This window comes from Panthera tigris, chromosome E1, assembly GCF_018350195.1.
Source record: "Panthera tigris isolate Pti1 chromosome E1, P.tigris_Pti1_mat1.1, whole genome shotgun sequence".
NCBI classification, from domain to species: Eukaryota; Metazoa; Chordata; class Mammalia; order Carnivora; family Felidae; genus Panthera; species Panthera tigris.
In genome coordinates, this window is record NC_056673.1 from 1710115 (window position 1) to 1729168 (window position 19054).

General features: G+C 62.7%; 4 protein-coding genes across 11 annotated transcripts; 2 read left to right on the forward strand and 2 right to left on the reverse strand.

Annotated features, from left to right (window-relative positions):
* Positions 1 to 100: 100 nt before the first annotated feature.
* On the reverse strand, positions 101 to 6908 carry ENO3 (enolase 3). Of its 5 annotated transcripts, none has more exons than XM_042965800.1 (12): positions 6825 to 6908; positions 4094 to 4180; positions 3765 to 3860; positions 3539 to 3597; positions 3289 to 3358; positions 2792 to 2925; positions 1672 to 1894; positions 1370 to 1567; positions 1049 to 1250; positions 571 to 679; positions 356 to 414; positions 101 to 262 (listed from the first exon to the last, which is right to left on the reverse strand). In XM_042965800.1, exons 2-12 carry the CDS (start codon positions 4176 to 4178, stop codon positions 193 to 195), a joined length of 1305 nt encoding a protein of 434 aa, XP_042821734.1. In that variant the 5' UTR covers positions 4179 to 4180; positions 6825 to 6908; the 3' UTR covers positions 101 to 192. The 5 variants fall into 5 exon arrangements, with proteins under 5 accessions (XP_042821734.1, XP_042821731.1, XP_042821730.1 ...); XM_042965797.1 differs by lacking the exon at positions 6825 to 6908 and adding an exon at positions 6075 to 6571; XM_042965796.1 differs by lacking the exon at positions 6825 to 6908 and adding an exon at positions 5434 to 5731.
* Positions 6909 to 7189: 281 nt separating this feature from the next.
* PFN1 (profilin 1) lies at positions 7190 to 9833 on the forward strand. The gene is made up of 3 exons (XM_042965806.1): positions 7190 to 7467; positions 8929 to 9121; positions 9726 to 9833. The coding sequence occupies exons 1-3, from the start codon at positions 7336 to 7338 to the stop codon at positions 9821 to 9823; spliced, it is 423 nt and encodes a 140-aa protein (XP_042821740.1). The 5' UTR covers positions 7190 to 7335; the 3' UTR covers positions 9824 to 9833.
* A 740-nt stretch (positions 9834 to 10573) lies between these two features.
* On the reverse strand, positions 10574 to 15124 carry RNF167 (ring finger protein 167). 4 transcript variants are annotated; one of them, XM_042965801.1, is made up of 11 exons: positions 14911 to 15124; positions 14280 to 14778; positions 14117 to 14197; positions 13256 to 13261; positions 12775 to 12900; positions 12570 to 12657; positions 12304 to 12394; positions 12009 to 12114; positions 11771 to 11864; positions 11178 to 11294; positions 10574 to 11070 (listed from the first exon to the last, which is right to left on the reverse strand). In XM_042965801.1, the coding sequence occupies exons 2-11, from the start codon at positions 14361 to 14363 to the stop codon at positions 10769 to 10771; spliced, it is 1095 nt and encodes a 364-aa protein (XP_042821735.1). In that variant the 5' UTR covers positions 14364 to 14778; positions 14911 to 15124; the 3' UTR covers positions 10574 to 10768. The 4 variants fall into 4 exon arrangements, with proteins under 4 accessions (XP_042821735.1, XP_042821737.1, XP_042821736.1 ...); XM_042965803.1 differs by having other exon boundaries at positions 11178 to 11258; positions 14911 to 15121; XM_042965802.1 differs by lacking the exon at positions 13256 to 13261 and having other exon boundaries at positions 14911 to 15121.
* Positions 15125 to 15232: 108 nt separating this feature from the next.
* Positions 15233 to 17984, forward strand: SLC25A11 (solute carrier family 25 member 11). Its single transcript, XM_042965805.1, has 8 exons — positions 15233 to 15481; positions 16055 to 16207; positions 16293 to 16499; positions 16683 to 16773; positions 16861 to 16951; positions 17036 to 17135; positions 17216 to 17267; positions 17374 to 17984. The coding sequence occupies exons 1-8, from the start codon at positions 15387 to 15389 to the stop codon at positions 17527 to 17529; spliced, it is 945 nt and encodes a 314-aa protein (XP_042821739.1). The 5' UTR covers positions 15233 to 15386; the 3' UTR covers positions 17530 to 17984.
* Positions 17985 to 19054: the final 1070 nt, after the last annotated feature.

Genomic DNA, 19054 nt, shown 5'->3' on the forward strand with positions numbered 1-19054 from the left:
TGCCCTCTGGTCCCTGCGGGTGATGCGTCTTCCCTTCCCGCCCCGCCTGTCCGCTCAGAGACCCGCACCTGCTCACACGCCACAAGGACCACACCGTGTCTATGTTGGCACCAGCGTTTATTTCCCAGGGAGGGGCTTGTGGGCCTAGGTCTGTCCCATGGTGTCTTGTGGGGTCTCAGAGCCTCCAGCTTCTCACTTGGCCTTCGGGTTACGGAACTTGCGTCCGGCAAAGACGGCCTTGTTCCCAAGGGCCTCCTCGATCCTAGAAGGCAGGTGAAGTCAGGGCTGTGCCTTCCTGCCCAACGGCCCTCGGCTCCCCTCGTCCAGGCCCCCTGCGCCCACTGCACCCCCATACCTCATGAGCTGGTTGTACTTGGCCAGGCGCTCTGAGCGGCAGGGGGCACCAGTCTTGATCTGAGGAAGAAAAGGGAATTTGGAGGACCGTGTGAGGCTAGAGAAGCCAGATCCGGCCTGGCCCGGAGGGAGCTTCCCGTGGTGGCAGTCCAACCCAGGGATGGGAACCCAGGGCCCCCAGGAAACTTGGGTCAGACGTTTGGGAGTCGTGAGTACCTGTCCCGTGCAGAGCCCCACCACGAGGTCAGCGATGAACGTGTCCTCGGTCTCCCCGGAGCGGTGGCTCACCATCACCCCCCAGCCGTTGGACTGGGCCAGTTTGCAGCTGGGCAGAGAGCATGCTCGATAAGGCCAACTGACCGGGGCCCCAGAGGGAAAGCCAAGGGCCGGTGGGGCTTCTCCCTTCCATTTGGGGGAGGAGGCCCTTCGCAGGGAGGGGAATGACTAAGTTCTTGGGGAAGGAGCAGAGAAGGGGCGACTCTAGATTCCGAGTCTGGGCCCTGGACGTGCTGGTGGGAAGGAAGGCGGGATCTAGGAGGAAGGAGTGGGGGCAGGACACGGAGGGGTCACCTGGGCAGCGCTCCGGGGTCAGGAGGGTGGGGACGGGGCGGGAACCAGGGAAGGCGGACGTGGCTGGCCAAGCAGAGCTGGGGCGGAGGAAGGCCGCGGCCCCCCGGGGCCAGGAGGCACTCACGCCTGGATGGACTCGGTCACGGAGCCAATCTGGTTGACCTTCAGCAGCAGGCAGTTGCAGGCCTTCTTCTCAACAGCCTGGGCGATCCTCTTGGGGTTGGTGACCGTGAGGTCATCCCCCACGATCTGGATGTTAACCCCCGAGAGGAATGAGGTCCAGGTGGCCCAGTCATCCTGGTCAAAGGGGTCCTCGATGGAGACCACTGGAAGGGGATGGGAGAAGAACCGGGGTGAAGGTCAGAAGAGTTGGGATGGGGATTTCGACGGGGCTCAGGACAGCCAGGGGCTTGGGCAGGAGCCACAGGACGCGTGGGGGTCTCACCAGGATAGTTCTTGATGAAATTCTTGTACAGCTCCCCCAGCTTCTCCCCAGTGATGTGCCGCGCGGGGTCATCGGGAGACTTGAAGTCGAGATCGTACTTCCCGTTGCGGTAGAACTCAGACGCCGCCACGTCCATGCCTATCACCACCTTGTCGGGGTAGCCAGCTGCCTGGATGGCCGTCTTCAGCAGCTCCAGGGCTGGGGGAGGGGCAAGAGGGCGCCTGAGGCTCCAGGGCGCCCTGTCTCTGCGGCCCCCTCCACTGTGGGGACGCAGGGTCCTGCCCCTCAGAGCTCACACCGACCTTCATTATTCTCCAGGATGTTGGGTGCGAAGCCGCCCTCGTCGCCCACGTTGGTGGCATCCTTCCCGTACTTGGCCTTGATGACCCCCTTGAGGTGGTGGTAGACCTCGGCGCCAATGCGCATGGCCTCCTTGAAGGAGCTGGCTCCCACGGGCAGGATCATGAACTCCTGCATGGCCAGCTTGTTCCCGGCGTGGGAGCCCCCGTTGATCACATTGAAGGCCTGGGAGGGGGAGGGGGAGGGGGAGCTCAGACCCGGGCCAGGGGCTGGGAGGGATCTAGAAGGAATGGGGAGGGTCCAGGTGGAATCCTGGCTCTCCTGGTCACCAGCTGAGTGCTCTAGGGGGGGAGTACTTTCGCTCCTCAAGGTCTCTTTCCTTGTTGCGGTAAGACAGGGATACCACCTGCTTACCTGCAGGACCTCGCACTGAAAATCACAGAAGCGGAACGCAGCGTTCTCAGCGTGCGGCCGCTTTGGGCCGGGTAGTGACGCTGACGTGGTGGTTACCACAGCCGGTGCTCCCCGTGTTCTGTGAGCTCAGTTCGTGCTCACGGCAGCCCTATCAACTAGGCACTGTGATCATCCCCATTTCACAGATGGGGAGACCGAGGCAGAGAGCGGTGACACACTCTCGCCTGAGACCACACAGCCGGTGAACAGGCAGGAACCTAGCGGCTCGTCTCCAGAGCTGCCCCGTTAATTAACGATAAGTGGCAACGTTATTAGCGAGATAAAACTCAAAGGGTTTCTAGCAACAGGAAATTGGGTTTAATAAGGATCAGGGGAGACAGAAAGAAATGCCGAGACCCTCGCCACGAAGAAGCACTTGATCTGCTCCGGGGGCCTGGGCTGGGACTAGACGCTGTCGCTCTCGCTGAGTCTGGCACTGGAATGCAAAGGCACAGGGTTGTGCCAAGGGAAGGCAGCAGAGGCTTAAGGGAAGGCTTGGATTGTGGGAAAGAGGGAGGGGCTGGGCCGCGGCTGGAGACGTTCCACCGCAGGAAACCGTTTCTTTGGAGCTGGGTCTGGAAGGTAGCCTTTCCAGGGGCAGCTGGTGCCCCCCTCCCTGGGCGGGGCGGCTCAGCCACTGTGGCATCCGGCGAGGGCAGCTGCACTCACAGGCACGGGGAGGACCAAGTCCGGGTTCCCGGCGAGGTCTGCGATGTGCCGGTAGAGCGGGACCCCCTTCTCGGCCGCGCCGGCCTTGCACACAGCCAGCGATATGCCCAGGATGGCATTGGCCCCAAACTTGGCTAGAGGAGGCAGGCACAAAGAGACAGTGAGAGCTTCTCCCCCAGCGTCTGGCGTCGCCCCAGGAAGAATCTGGAACCCCACACCACTGGGCATCAAGAGCTCGTTAACAGATCTCTCCCCAGCCGCCCAAGGTGCTCTGGGAGCCCCCACCCCAGGGCAATGTGTCAGCCTCACAGCCGTGTCCACGGCCCGCCGGGCCCGGCAGAGGGCAGGCGTCAGGAAATGCCTGTGCGGTGAATAAAGATCCATCCAGCCACGATGTGCCCCGAAATGTGGGACACAGAGATCACCTAACCGGACCTCAGTTCTGGGGTCTCTCCCATCCCCCCACATCCCTTCCCTCCCCCTGGAGCTTCACTCACACTTATTTTCAGTCCCATCCAGCTCGATCATAAATTTGTCAACTTTTTCTTGATCCACAACGCTTAGTTTCTGGAAGGAGAGGTCAGAGAGGGGAGAACACAGGTCACATGCGGGAGGCAGTGTGGGCATTTAGGGTGGACAGGACAGGACGGCTGGCCAACCAGGGCCCCTCACACCTCCCAAGCAGGGGTGGCTTAGGGAGAGGCAGCTGGGGGGGGGGTGCGCGGTGGGAAGCAGGAGCCCTCTTGCCTTTTCCAGCAGAGCGGGGCCTAGGGTCTTGTTGATGTGTTCCACGGCCTTCAGGACCCCTAGACAGGCCGGAGGAGGGGGTTCAGATCTCCGATGCCAGCAGGCCTCTTCCTGAGGGTTCCAGTGCCCTAGCCCCCTCACCCCCACCCCCACCCCAAGGGCGTTGCGCACCCAGTCCTGAAACCACCGCCCATAACAGGCGCCTCCAGACATGGGCCGCCCTCACCTTTCCCCAGGTAGCGGGATTTGTCCCCGTCTCTCAGTTCCAGGGCTTCATAGATGCCCGTAGAAGCTCCGCTGGGCACAGCTGCTCGGAATCGACCTGGGCGGGTTGAATGGGAAGGTCACGCGGGGTCCCAGCCGCACCCAAGGGGCCGAGGCGTCCTCTCTGAGCCCAGGGGCAGGGGGCAGTGCAGGGGGAGGTTCCCGCTTCTCTGGGAGACAAGGCCTGGGAAGAAGTCCTGGGGGAGGGGATCCCACAGAAAGGAGAGGATGTGGAGCGGGACCGGGGAGGGGTGGGGTGGGGTGGGCAGAGCCCGCTGAGGCCTGTGTTACCCTTGGCTGTGTGCAGGTCCACCTCTACGGTGGGGTTGCCCCTGGAGTCCAGGATTTCCCGGGCAAAGATTTTCTGCATGGCCATGGCTGCAGGACAGGAGGTGTAACTTAGTGTGGACAGTTGATCTCCCTTAAGGAGCCCGAAATCCCTTGCCCTTTAAGAGTCTTCCCCACCCCAAGAAGGCAGGTGCTGGAGCTAAAAATACCCCACAAAAAGGTCACAGAGGAAGAGGCTGGCGCAGCCCCCTCCCCCACTCAGGGCAGCTCCTATTCCACCGCCAACCTGGGAATCCAGGGGCCCCTCCTAGAACTGCTTGGATTGTAGGCAGCCTGGACCCCCGTCCCCGCAAAGCTGCACTGACGCCTGCTCCCTCAGCCTTCTGCTCGAGCGCTGCGCTCTCCCTGGCCCCGCTGGCCCTCAGACCCTCTTCTGCTGTTCTGGTTCGCATCTTCCCGCACCTCCAAAATCCGCGGGGACCCCAAATTCCCCACCTGGCCCCAACTCCCCCTCCCCTTTGCAATCCACCTCCACCTGCCTCTCTTCACAGCCTTCAGGGTGTCGTCAGTCCCTGGTCCTGGGCACCCCCAACCTGTGCGCTCCAACCCTTCCAATCAAAGCTTTCTCCAGCACGGGGTGGGGGGGGGGGTCCCAGGAGGAAGACACGCCTGACACAGCCCCCCCTTTCTCAAACCAGCACCCCCCTCCCCCTTCACTACCCCCCCATCGTCTGGGACTGCAAGATTCGCCAGACCTGAGATGTCTCCGCTGGGGGTCTGGGGTGAGCTCCGAGTCTGGATGGCAGCTGGGACAGTGTCAGCTCACCCCCTCTCAGGCCGGGCATTTATCCCCGAGCCACCCTGTGCCCCGGCCAGCCCCGCCCCTCTCTCCCTCTTCGTCCTCCCCCCTCCGCACCGGGCTGCCAGCCAAGTGCCCACTACAGCCTAAATCAGAAGGCCCTGGGCACCTGCCCCCTTCCCAAAGGTCAATGACGACCCCTCCTTCCTCTGTATCCCTCAACACAAACCCCTGCTTTGAATTCCAGCCCCGGGGAGGGGCTTGGGAGGGCCTTCAGATCGGGGGTCTCCCCCTCCCCGGGATTACCGTACCATTTTGCAAAGGTTAAAGAGGAACCAGTGCCCTTTAGCAAAGGCCAAGGGTAACCTGAGCCCTGCAGGGCTGGGGAGGGGGCCTGGAAGAGGGGCTGCAGGATTGACATCCACACATGCTCAGCTCACTTGGCAGGCGCCCGGTCGCCTCTGCCGTCGGTCGAAGAAGGGGCCGGGGGCGTGGGCAAGCTTTGAGGTGTAAACCCCCCACTCGGAAGGCGAGAGAGTCTCACCTCTCAGGGTCCTCATCGCGACCTCTCTCGGCCGCACCCCACCCTCCCCGCTCCGGGCGGGCGAGGGGGGGGGGGGAGGGGGCGGGGAGACGAATTTAGACGGGCCCCCAAGAGTTGGCGCGGCTCCCTACTGATAGCGCTGGGACAGCACTTGTCGCCCAGCGTGGAGACTGGCAGACGGGGAGCCTCTCTCCCGGCCGACCTCGGGCGCTTCGGGGCGCGGCCCCCGCCCGCCAGTGAATGATGTTAACCGGGAGTGCACAAAATGAATGGCGGGAGGACGGGTGGCCCCTGCGGGGAGGTGGGTGTCTGCCGGGGCGCGCACCCGCCCCTCCCCCCACCCCCGGCCGCGCCCTCCCGGGATTTTTCCGGCCCGGGGTCGGGGGTGCGGCGGGGCAGAGGTCGGGAGCCGGCGGGCGGGGAGCGCCGCCACGTGCCCGAGCGCCGGCCCCGCCCGAGCGTCCCGGTGACTCAGCCGCGCGGCTGTCGAGGAACGGGCTCGGGGGGCGTCGGTGCCGGGAGCTCGGGGCGGCCGCGCGGGGTCGCGCGCCCCAGGCCTGGGAGGACCAGCGGGACGCCCCTCCCCCAGCACCGGAAGCGGCCCTGCCCCTCGGCGCCCGGCGCGCGCGGGGCTGCCCCACCTGAGGCGCCGCGGGGCCCTGCCCACCGCTCCGCGCCCGGCGCCCGGTGCGCTCGCCGCGCTCAAGTTCTCAGCCGAAGTTTTACCGAAAAGAAGAAAAAAACCCAAGGGGCCCAAACGGGAAGGGACTTTCCCCTGACTGAAAAAGTTGCAAAGCGTGAGGCCTCTTGGTATTCTTCCGCTCTGAAAAGTAGTCCCGCCCCTCCGTCCCGCGCGCGATGACCTCGGCGGCGCCGGGTCGAGGGGCGCGGCCGGGGGCGCGAAGTGCTCCGCCGGGGAGCCCGGGGAGTGGGGGTGAGGCCTGGGACCGGAGCTGACCCCGCGGAGGGTCACCCCCGGGAGCTCGGCTTGTGCCACTCGGGCTGATGCTAGAGACACGGGTGTCCCCGCGGGGATGCCTTCAGCTCCGAAAACGGCCTGGGTATTTGTCACATCCCTCTTGGCTCCCGCGCGCCTTAGCTGCCTATAGCCGAGCGGAGCAGCGGCGCCGCCGCCCCCTCCGGTCGGCGGGACACGCGTCCCCGGCCCGCCCGCCTCCGCGGGGGGTCCCGCCGCCCGCTTCCCCGCGCGCCCGCGCAGCCGGCCGCTGGCTCCAACCGCCCCGCGCCCTCCCGCCCGGCCCGGCCCGGCCCGGCCCGGCCCGGCCCGGCCCCGCGCAGGCGCGGGCGCACGCGCCGCCGCCGCCGCTCCTGCCCTCCGGCGGAGGTGGGGGAAGGGGGAGCCGTTCCGTTTAACCCTGAGCGCCCCGCACCCTCTTCGTTGCGCCCAATTCGCAGCTCGCCAATTCCTCCTTTCACTTTCCCTCCTCCCTCGGGCTCACTCCCTTCCCCGACACCAAAGTCCGATTTATATTCCAGGCGAAGTGGAGCGAGCCCGGACCCTAACCTTCCCCTGCCACCGCCCACCGCCCCCCCCCACCCATCCTTTTACATAGCTTTCCACCCAACTCTGCAAATTTTGCAATAGGGGGAGGGATTTTTAAAATTGCATTTGCAAAGTTCGGTCTCTGGGCAGGCGAGAGGGGGAGGGAGGGAACGGGGAGCAGGCCCCGCCCCTGCCGCCCTTTGCAAATAAAAATCTAGGGGGGGGGGGGAGGAGCAGGAAGTGGCGGTGCGAGGGCTGCTGCACAGCTAGCAGAGCCGCGGTCCGGACGGCAGCGCGTGCCCCGAGCTCTCCACCTCCCCCCGCCCGCCAGCCCGAGGCCCCCGAGCCCAGCCCGCGGCCCCAGCAGCAGCGCCCAGAGCAGCCCCAGCAGCAGCGCCATGGCCGGGTGGAACGCCTACATCGACAACCTCATGGCGGACGGGACCTGTCAGGACGCGGCCATCGTGGGCTACAAGGACTCGCCCTCCGTCTGGGCCGCCGTCCCCGGGAAAACCTTCGTCAACATCACGGTAGTGCGACGCCCGCGCGCCCCGGGGCACCGGCCGGCCCGGACCCGGAGGGAGGGACTGGGGTGGGGGCGGGCGCGGTCCGGGGAGGACGGCGCAGGGCCGCCACCGGGTCCTGGCCCCGGACACGGCGCGGATGGCGGTTGCACGTGAGCGGGTCCTCCGCTGCCCCCCGAGCCCTACGCCCCGGGGCGGCGGCGCCCGTGCCTCCCGCCGCCCCGCTCCCCGCGACGGGGCGTTACATCCGGGGCACAGGGCGGGGAGGGGCGCGCCGCCCGGTGCCGAGGCCCACTTCCGCCTCGTCTAGGGCGGGGCGGGCTCCGCCGGGGCCGGGGACCGGCCAGGCGCCTGGGGACCCCCGGCCCCGCTTCCGGCGGCCGGCTCTCGCCCCGCCACCTTTGTTCCTCCCGCCGCGGGAGGGAGCCCCGGGCGCGTGGCCTGGGTCGCACGCCGGTCCCCGGGGCTCCCCGCCCTCCCGGCTCCGTTAGAGAGGGCGAGGCCGCCACACGCCCCCCCCCCCCCCCCCCACGGGTCGGCACGCCGTGCCCCGCATTCCTGGGAGGCCCGTCCCGGAAGTCCCCTCGCCCTCCCTTCCCGCCATCCGGCGGGGCCCGGAGCGGGGGAACTTTGTGGGAAGTTGTAGGGCAGCGTGAGCTGAGGAACGAGGGATGACTCCTGCTGTCCCCATCACCACCTCCCCTGTCCACACTGCCCGGAAGTGGGGAGGGGGAGCGGAAGTTCGGGAGGGGGGGGAGGGGATTTCCGGGCGGGAGGGGACCGGATGTGGGGGTTTGGGGGGTTAGGGGGAGGGGGGAGAAAGGTTCCCTGGGGTAGTGGACCCGAGGGCTGGGTTTGCGGGTGTAGCCCTGGGCCCCCTTCAGAAGTTTTCCAACTTTCCCGGAAGGCCCCCAGGGCTCTGCTTCCTCATCTTGGGGCACAGATACCTGGACCTACCCTAAGTCACTTGGAGACCCAGGCGTCCGGGCCCCTAACAACTCCTGCAGAACCTTTGACCAAATAAGGGCAAAGTTGCTTCTCCTGCTTCGCCCGCCCCCTCCCTTCCCCTCTGAGCTTCTGCTTTTCCTGAAGGAGAGTTCTGTGCATCCAAAGGCTCCCCATTCCATTCCACTCCACTCCTTTCCCTGGATTTTGGCCCCCTTTATTTCCTGGATTTGCTTTGCCTATTAAATGAGATCGAAATTTCCAGAGGAATATGTAGTCCCTTCCTAGGACCGTTTTCTGGGTTTGAGGACCATGATCTTTTTGTGCACGAACTTTGAACAGCCCTTTTAAGGGTTTTTCAAATTTCTTAAATGTGCACAAAGCAGGTAACCTGTCCTCCTCGCTCCGGGGTGGGGGAGGGGTTCTCGCTTCCCCCTAGAAGTCGGGGGCAGGTGGGTCCTTGGAGAAGAGGGTGGGAACCTCGGTGTACTAACTTTGATGGGCGCTTCGTTCCCCTTCCAGCCAGCTGAGGTTGGTGTCCTGGTTGGCAAAGACCGGTCAAGTTTTTTCGTGAACGGGCTGACACTTGGGGGCCAGAAATGCTCTGTTATCCGGGACTCGCTGCTGCAGGACGGGGAATTTACCATGGATCTCCGTACCAAGAGCACCGGGGGAGCTCCCACCTTCAACATCACTGTCACCATGACTGCCAAGAGTGAGTTTCTCTTCATCTCTCCTGCTCCAAGATCCCCAGTGCACCTCCCGGTAGTCTTCTGGGTTCTTTTTCTGTGTGGTTCCCCCCAGTACAAAGGGATCCTAACAGCCTGCTGGATGCTGGGACGCCGGATACTTCCTCCGGTTGTGTCTCGGTTCCTCATCTTGTAATATAAAGAGTGGAACTGTGTTACCTCTTCAGTTCCTTCCTGCCCTGAGACTTTCAGAGGAAAAACTCCGTTTTCTTGGAAGAGGTAGACTGGTGGTCAGAAGTTGGCACTTAAACTGGGTCTTTTGAATTCTTTTGTTAAAACCTGGAGGCGGCAGGCCCAACCCTGGTTATTTGTAGCCTGAACCAGAGTCCGCGGTATGCAGGCTTTTGGCCCCTAAATTTTAGCTTGTTCCTCTCCAGCTTTAAGCTTGATTTCCCCCTCCTGAAAAGCCCTATTGTTTCAGGGTGACTGACAGCCTGCCTGTGTGTAAGGGGGGGGGGGGTGGGAAAGAGGAGGTTGGGTTACAGCCCCCAGGGCTGGACAGCTGCTGAACAGCTGGCCGGGGGTGGAATCGGGACACCTGGGTCCTAGCCTCCTTTCTCTTTCCTCCAGCGCTAGTCCTGCTGATGGGCAAAGAAGGTGTCCACGGCGGGATGATCAACAAGAAATGTTATGAAATGGCCTCCCACCTGCGGCGTTCCCAGTACTGACCTCGTCCACCCCTCCCCCCCACCACCCCCCACTGCTTTTGCACCCCTCTCCTTCCCATACACACACGTACACCATTTTTATTTTTTGGGCCATTACCCCACACCCCTTGTTGCTGCCAAAACCACATGGGCTGGGGGCTGGGGCTGGGTGGACACCTCCCCCTCCCTGTACCCCTCCTGTGTGTGGTTGGAAAACTTTTTTGTTTTTTGGGTTTTTTTTTTTTTTTTCTGAATAAAAAAGATTCTACTAACCAGGTGCTGTGTGGTTTGGCCTGGGTGTCAGGATGGACCGTCCCCATGACCTGCCTCCTTTATTTTGGCTTTGGGTTAGAAGGGGGTTGAGGGCATTACAACCCCCTTTATCTCGGCTTTGGGTTAGAAGGGGGTTGAGTCTAGAAATTTGAGCTTCCTTGCGCCTGGGCCAGGCCTGAGCACCTGCCTCTAGCCTACCTGGTCAGGTGGCCCAGCCCTTCCACAGTGGCACTTCCTAGCTGGACTGGGAGATAATGGAAAAGAGCCAGTCCGTCCCAGAGAATGGGTCCAGGCCTGCGGGCAAGGCAGGGCCAGTTGAGTCATCCTAGTGTGGGTGGGGCTCCCCCTCTCTGAGTCACAGTAAACGCCTGCTGGGGCTGTCCCCATGGCTACAGGTTATTCTCCAGGCACTCCCCTGCCCCTTTATGGCAAAAAAAAGGGGGGCAATTACCCCCAAGGATAAGGAGTTCACCTATGTGAGAATGAGCTCACTCTTCCTCCGTTCACAAAAACTTTTATTAACCCCGAAAATGAAGACCCAGTCCCTCTACACCCTCAACCCCTTCAAAAGGATGGGGTTGGGCAAGGGAGAAACCTGGGGTGGAAATGTCCCCTGTCCCTCAATCCGGAAAACCGGAGGGAGGAAAAGGGGCTGTGCAAATAGGTCTGTGGGGGGGGTGGGCAAGGGGATTATTAGACCAGCACGGCCGCTGAAGAGGAGGGAGTGGGCAGGGGATCTGCTGGAGATCCAGGGAAGGCCAGAGGGGTTGGAGCCAGGGAGCCAAAGGAGGTGGGAGGTGTGGGGCTGGAGCCCAGAAGTGGGGTCCGTTCGGAGACAGGCTGGTCCCCTGGCTCCCCTTCTTCATCACCCTCTGGCCCCTGAGTTTCGTCCTCCTGTTCCTCGTCCCCTGGACCCCGATGGACAGGCTGCTTGCAGATGGGGCAGGTCTTCCGGGTCTGGGTGAGCCAGGGGTCCACACAGCGGCTGTGGTAGGCTGCAAGAGGCGGGGTGGGGGGGGGGGGTGGGGAGTGGGGGTAGGGGTGAGGCACCGCGCCTGTGGGGAGGCCTGGGGGCCCCGGGCACAGGGAGTGGAGGCCTCACCATGAGCACAGGGGAGCACCCTCAGCCTGTCCCCATCCTCATACTCGTCCAGGCAGATGGCACAGACGTCATACTGGTCTCCTGCAGGGAGGAAGGGAGTCCTCCCGCTGAGCCACCCTGAGCCAGAAAAAGAGCTGAGAAAGGGCAGGGTGAGGCCACAGGAGGGCACGAGGAATCGGGTTCGAAGGGAGGAGCAAAGAGAAGCAGAGGTAAGAAGGGAAGTGGGTTTCTTAGGGGGAGGAGCGGAGTGGGGGGCAGGGCTCTGACTACAACCTTATATGGGCACTGGCGGCTCCAGGACCCAGAGACCCAGCCCCCCTCACCTGTGTCTTCCTCGGCCCAGTTCCTCCCCACTCCTGCCGCGTCTCTGCTCTCTCCACCTCCCCTACAGGCAAGGTCGGTCCCCCACTCGTCCCCCAACTCTTCCACTTGATCACCCGTGCCTTCCACCGCCTGCCCTATTCCCGTCCTGTCCTCACCGGCCGTGTGGATAGGGCGAAGGAAGGGTGGCATCTCTGCCCCTGGTCTCCTGAGCTCAAACTCCTTTGGAACCATCTGGGAGAAAGGCCCCGTCTCCCCCTTGTGCCCCTCACCCTTCTGATAGTCATGCGTGGGAATCTGTTTCAGCTGCTCTTTGGTCAGTCGATTCCGCTGGAGCCGTTTCCGGTGCTGGACACAACGGACTATCTGGGGGGGGGGGGGGAGCGGACGGATCCACTTTAGGGAGCAAGACTGGGCCAACCCAGCACAAACCACCGCCACCTCCCGACCTAGATCCCGTCTGGCTTAGAGGCCTCCAGCCCTCCCACCGCACTCCCCGGGGCTACTCACCATCACTGCTCCCATGGCCAAAACCAGCAGCCCCACGATCCCTGTAAAAGGGATGAGGTAGTAGCCCAAAGGGAAGCTGTTGTCTGGGACCAGCAGCACCCGAGCCCTGAGAAAGGAAGACCGGTATCAGAGGAGCGGGAAAGACAAGGAAGAGGCACAGGGTGGTGCTGGGTGAGGCCCACAGACGGGGAAGGCGTGAGAAGAAAGTCCAGAGGCAGCGGATGAAGGGCCCCGGGGCCTGGCCTCCGGGGTGGCGTGGAAAGACGGCGGCAGCGGGAAGGAGGGCACGTCCTACCCCTTCTCGTAGACGAAGAGGGTGCGCAGGTACTCGGAGCTCCTCTCCCCGATAAACACAGACGGGATCCAGATCTGCTGCTGGATTTCCTCTGCAGGGATCAGTGCGTCACCCCGGGGACCCGGTCCTCCCCTCGCATCCCCTAACACTGCTAACGCGGTGGCCCTTTCGCTCCATCCCGCCCAAAGGACTGACTCGTTTCCTCCAAGCTCTGAGCGCCCCCGCCATCTCAGCCTCAGCCCGGCCGTCCACACCCCCGACCTCACCGCTGTTCCACACCATGTTCAGAAGCTCGTTGGAGTTCACGTTGTGCACCACAGCTGCACCGTACCCCGCCTTCTGAGCATTGAGGACCTAGGGAGACAAGGCACGGGATGGGGTGTAAGGGACCGTCGCGGCCCTCGCCTCCCTCCACTCCCGGCGCCTTTGGTCACCCTCCGCTTCCCAGCCCCCCACTCCACATTCAGCAACCTTGAGGTCAAAGTTGCAGTCGAATCTTCGAAGCAGTGCAATAAAGACTGACCCGTTGACCGGGGCTGGGGGCGGTGGGGCAATGGGGCTGCAGGCATTGGCCGGGTGAGCCTCCACAAGGAAGCCCTGGGGAAGGGAAGCAAACAGCAGTTGGATTTCACCTGCTTGGGGTCCGCTCCCCACAAGGGCCCACCAAGCACACTGGCTCCCCCGTGCTGCACATACTCTGCCCCTCGCTTTTCGTTTGTGGGGTGGGGGCGCCCCGCCCGAGTCAGGTACATCAAACAGCATCTCGTGACCAGACCTCCCACCACCTCTCTCCCTGCACCGGATGGGCTTACGCCCCACACTCTGCGCTGATTCAAACCCTGCCACCTTCCAGGCTCCCACATTATAAACCAATTCTCCACTCATCCACGTCCCTTTCGCTCAAGCTCCACTTCACATCTCCTTCTGCAGCACAAACTCCTACAGAACATACTCCCCTCTGTTAAAAAAAAAAAAAAATCCCCAAATCGAATCACTTGTGCTGGGCCCCACATCGCCAAACTTGACACCTGACTGAATTACAATTTCAAGCCTCCCCACGAGAATGGAATCTTAACCGGTCGATCTGGAATCACTTGGTCAGAACGACTGAGGTCCTCTGTGGGATGGACCCCTGCCCTCCCTTTAAGAAAAGTATCCTGCCACAATCACCTTTACTGCTAGCCTAACTTACTTGTTCTGCCTCTTCTTGCCTATAAAAAAGCCTTTTGTTTTTGTACACCTCTTCTGAGTCCCGTCTGCTAGGTAGGATGCCGTCCAATTTAGCCAAACTGTTATCTAAAGCAGTCAGACCCTTTAAAAGTCCCACACTTAGACTTTGTTTTTCTGCTTTCAATTATTCAACTACCCATCTTACAAACGACTGGCCCAAAGAAATTCTTGCCGCACGGCAGCCTTCGTGAAATACCCCAAAACTCCTTATCTAACTTCATTCTCACAATAACCTTGGGAAAACATCTCTTACCCCATTTTACAGCGAAACAAACCAAAGGTGCAGAGACATACAACGACTTCGCCCAACCCCATAAAACCTACAAGTGGCCCCGAAGACGCTACTGATAAGCACCACTTCGCCCCGCCTCTTATCTATCTCCGTGTCCATCACAGGGCTCAGAGTTCCAGGAGCCGACTTGGTCTTCTCCCTCCAGATTCTGAATTCCACGCTAGATGTGCTCCTGCACTGAGCTCTTAACCTGCCTCCTCTCCCACCTCCAGCTTCACGCAAGGGCAAGGCTCCTCCACCCCCACCCAGAAGAGAGGATGCAGGGAAACAGACAAAAGGGAAGGAAGTCACCTGAAGTCCCTCTTGGCTCAGGGCAGCCCCAAAGAGCGCTGGCAGGTCTGCAAAGTCCATGCTGGCATTGTGGTCCGAAGTCTGCGCACGAAAGAGTCCACGTTGCCCCTGAGCCTGCAGCCCCGCCCCCCAGTACCCTTCCCCCGCCAGCCCCCGGACTCACCGCTCGAATGAGCCCGCGGGTGGGGGTCGCTCCCCAGAGCACGGCAGCCACAACCACAGGAAGCGGGAAGGCCGCGGGGTGCATGGCAGCGGGAGGGGAGCGGCAGGAGAGGCCGCGTCCCGGTAGCAGGAGCAGCAGCGGAGGTGCGCGCCCTCTCCGCCTCTCCTTCAGGATCCCAGGGGTCCAACCGCCCCCAGGCCCCGCTTCCCAGCTACATGGGGGCGCGGGGAAGGAACCCCGGGTCCGGGAGTGGGGCAGCCAACCCGTTCGGTGAGGGCGGGGAAGGAGGCACTAAACGTATCCTACTCGGGTACAGGGACAAGCTCGGGAAGGGAGACCAAGGCAAACATAGGTGACAGAAAAACTTCTGGGTGGGGGCGCTCGAGGAGGCGGGACTTCCGGACAGGTGGGCTGTCTTCCCAGCTGCTGGAGCAGGGCTTCCGGGAAAGAAGTCAGGCCGCCTCCAGCACTGGGTGCTCGGGAGGAAGGACTTCCGGTCCTAAAAGGCCGTCGAAAGAAAGGTTAGAGGTGGAGGGAGTGCCTCTGCAGATGCAGGGAGCATCGAAACCCCAGAAAACCTAATCGCTTCCCCTTCAATGCCCGGGATTTTGGAGCTGCCCGCTTTACAAACCTCTCCACTCCGGCCGCCGCGGCGGCTGCGGTGCCTTCAGGTCTCGCGAGAGTCCTCACCACACCTTCCCTTCCACGAGCTGTGTGCTTGCCGTGTCTATCGCGAGAGACACTTCCTCCCTCCCCCCCTCCCCCAAATCTGGCTTCCCGAGGTCACTTTGTCTCGCGAGATCTCCTGACTTTTTCCCGCGAGTCCAATTCGGTGAAAACTGCGTCTCAGCGATGGCTTCCTAAACCAGCCACACCCCTTCCCGCACCCCGCCTCGAAGCCCCGCCTTCGGCCCCGCCCTCCTCCCGGTCTCCTTTGCGCCGCGCGCCTGCGCCTGCGCCTGCGCCGGCTTCCAGCTGGAGCTGGACCCGAGAGCCGGAGGGGCGTGCGCGCGCGCCCTCGGCCCTGTTGCGCGCGCGGTGTCACCTTGGGCGCGAGTGGGGCCGCGCGCGCGCGCAGGACCCGGAGCTGGGGGCCATTGAGTGGCGATGGCGGCGACGGCGAGTCCCGGGGCCGGCGGGATGGATGGAAAGCCCCGCACCTCCCCCAAGTCCGTCAAGTTCCTGTTTGGGGGCCTGGCCGGGTAAGCTCTGGCCCCAGGGATGGGACGGGAGGAGGAAGGGACGGGTGCAAGGAACCGGGCCCGGTTCATCTTTGGGTCTGTTGCGGCGAACGGAGCCGGCTCGGGGTCAGCGCGGCCCCCGGCGTATTGTGAGGTCCTTGATGGGCCGTCAGGCCCTCTTCACCCACTGCAGGACCCCTGCTGGTCTGCGTACTGGGTCATTGCTCGGCTTTCCCGGGTTGTGTGGGGTTCCAGGTCATTGCATGGCTCCTGTCGCGCTACATGAAGTTCCAGGTCGTGAATGCCCACCTCCTTTCCCTCGGGGTCGTACTGCTTCCAGTTCCAGGTCACCACTTGACCCCCTTGGAACTGCACGGAGCACTTTCATTGCACGGTCCTCGTTGGATCCCTGGACTTTTCAGATCTATTGTTCTCGGTCCGAGTAGAAGCTTACGCACATACCCACTAGTCTCCTGAACGCTTAGTTAATCACGTGAAAGGCTTTGCACTTTGTGATCCCTTGTTGCCAGGTTCCAGTGGGCATTGGTAGGTCCGAGACACGTGGCCCTTGACTCTGCCTCTGCCTTCCTCCAGGATGGGAGCCACAGTTTTTGTGCAACCGCTGGATCTGGTGAAGAACCGGATGCAGCTGAGCGGGGAAGGAGCCAAGACACGAGAGTACAAAACCAGCTTCCATGCCCTCACCAGCATCCTGAGGGCAGAAGGGCTGCGGGGCATTTACACCGGGTACTGGGGCCACAGGAGAGGGGGCAGGGTATGGGCTGGCAGCTCCTGGCCCTTGGCCTGATGCACTGACTCCTTCGCTCCCCAGGCTGTCAGCTGGCCTGCTGCGCCAGGCCACCTACACCACCACCCGCCTTGGCATCTACACGGTGCTGTTTGAGCGCCTCACTGGGGCTGACGGTACACCCCCTGGCTTTCTGCTGAAGGCCCTGATTGGCATGACGGCCGGTGCAACTGGTGCCTTTGTGGGAACACCAGCTGAAGTGGCTCTCATCCGCATGACCGCCGACGGCCGGTGAGTTCCAGGTCAGGCGGCACCCTAGCTCCATTTCCTGGAATCTAAAGTCAGAGGACTGGTTTCTTATCGTTGGTCTGGAGCTGAGCATTGATGTGTTCTGGCCTCCCTTTCTTTGCTCCTGTGGGGGGGGGGGGGGGGAGGTTCTATCCTGAGCTCGACCCCTTCCTGTCTTCCCACCAGGCTTCCGCCTGACCAGCGCCGGGGCTACAAAAACGTGTTTAATGCCCTGATTCGAATCGCCCGGGAGGAGGGCGTGCCCACACTGTGGAGGGTGAGTGAAGGGGCCGGAGGCTGGGGTGGGGGGGTGGGGGTCACGTCCCCGCCATTTCTGACACACACCGCCCCCTCCTCTCCACAGGGCTGCATCCCTACCATGGCTCGTGCTGTCGTGGTCAACGCGGCCCAGCTCGCCTCCTACTCCCAGTCCAAGCAGTTCTTACTGGACTCAGGTGAGACCCAGAGCCGGGCTCTTGGCCCCTGGCCTGGCCTGGGCCAGCTCTGAGCTGACTGGCACCCCACTCTGCCTCCCCCAGGCTACTTCTCCGACAACATCCTGTGCCATTTCTGCGCCAGCATGATCAGTGGCTTGGTCACCACTGCCGCCTCCATGCCCGTGGACATCGCCAAGACCCGGTGAGCGTGCAGGCCCGGTCCCGGAGGGGGATAGGAGGGCCCGCTTTATGTCTCTCAAGCCCCTGCTTCCTCCTCTCCAGGATCCAGAACATGAGAATGATTGACGGGAAGCCAGAATACAAGAACGGGCTGGTGAGGAAGCTGGGCTGGGGCTCAGGCTGGAGGGTGGTGACGGCGGTGGGGAAGAGGGACGCAGCCCTAGAAGCCAGGCCTTAACCCTGCCTGCCTGCCCGTTTAGGACGTGCTGGTGAAGGTTGTCCGCTACGAGGGCTTCTTCAGCCTGTGGAAGGGTTTCACGCCCTACTACGCCCGCCTGGGCCCCCACACCGTCCTCACCTTCATCTTCTTGGAGCAGATGAACAAGGCCTACAAGCGTCTCTTTCTCAGTGGCTGAGGCAGGCAAGGGGCCCGGAGCCGGTGTGCCAGGGCTCCCCTCACCCGCTGCCCCCACAGTCAGTGTGCCCCCGGGGGCCTGGACTCCGCTGCCCTGGGCCCCTGTATTTATTTTTCCTCCACGGTCTGGTCCTCTCCTTTGCGGTAAAGGACTTTGGTCTGTCCTACCCCTGCGTCACCTCGCCCTCCCTGTCCCGATCCTCGTGACATCTCTGCCCCTGGCTGTGCCTCAGAGGGAGCTGGGAAACTCCCTGAGGATTTCCGGTCTCCTCTTGGGTGTTAGTTTCAGGGCGTGTAGGACAGCAGAGGACCCGCCTTCTCAGTGGGTAAACCAAGGCAGAGCTGAGGGGACAGGAGACGGCAGAAGCCGTTGGGACGGTCACAAGGTCTGCAGTGGGAGGACGTGACCCTCCACCTCACTGAGGACGTGATCAATAAATTGGATTGATGACACCACCCCAGATCTGGATAGTTGTGAGGGGGGCGGAGGGGAGGAAGCCGGACGGACGAGGGGAGGTCCCTGGGAAACAAAAACCGGAGTTTCTAAGCAAAGTTGTTAAAAGAAGGGGCAAACGCCGCCGTGCAAAACAGCGTTGTCGTCACAGCAGGTAAGGAAAATGAAAGCGCGGGTCCTGCCAGCCACTGGAGTCAGTCCGAGGATGTCAGAATCACCTCATGTGATTCCTAGGAAAAGCCTCCGGGCTCCCCTGGCTCTTACTGCAGCCCAAAGAGGAGGGAACGAGGAGTCAGTGGGGAAGGCTGACCTGTGGGAAGAGGGTGATTGAAAGAACTCAGCGTGGAGCTGGGGCCCCCAAAGCCTGGAGGCTTGAGGAGATGGGGTGTGTTAGCTAGAATCCTGATCTGAGCCCTACCTTGCGGAGAGTGACTACTCTCCCCGTTTTCTTTAGAAGAAAGATTCCCAGGCGGGGCCTCAAGGAGCCTAAAAACATCCTGGGGCATAAAAGGGCACTGGAAGGTCAACTGGAAGGAAGGCTGGGCAGCCTGAGGCCCCGAAGGCTCCTGAGCCAGGCTGGGGGACAGGCAGGCAGCAGGTGGGAACCGTCTCCTTGGCAGAGCCTCGTCCGGAGAAGAGGTGGGGCTCGGCGGTCTGGCGCCCCCGCCGGGCCCTCCCAGTTCTGCCTCTCGCCTTACCCTCTCCGGGCACCTGCTGGCCTGGCCGTGGCGGCCACTCTGAGACACTGGGAGCCTGGAGCTTGTCCTTAGGAGGTTCCAAGTCCAGCAGGGAGGATGGCCCGCGAGCAGGCGGTAAAGGGAGGAGAGCAACAGACCGTCGCGGGGTAACGCAGGTAGAGCTGGTGAACAGCGGGGCATCTGGCCCAGCCTGGGAGAGAGGCCTGTGCTAGCGGTACTCGGGCTGGATGGGGCAGCGCTCCTGGCCGGCAGGAGAGCAGAGGCTCAGAGGGAGAATGCTGCAGAGCCGGTGATCTGGAGGTCTGCAACAGCTGGAACACAGGTGGCGAGGCGCCTGTTGCAAGAGGTTGGCTGGGTCGGCGCATAGAAGCCCT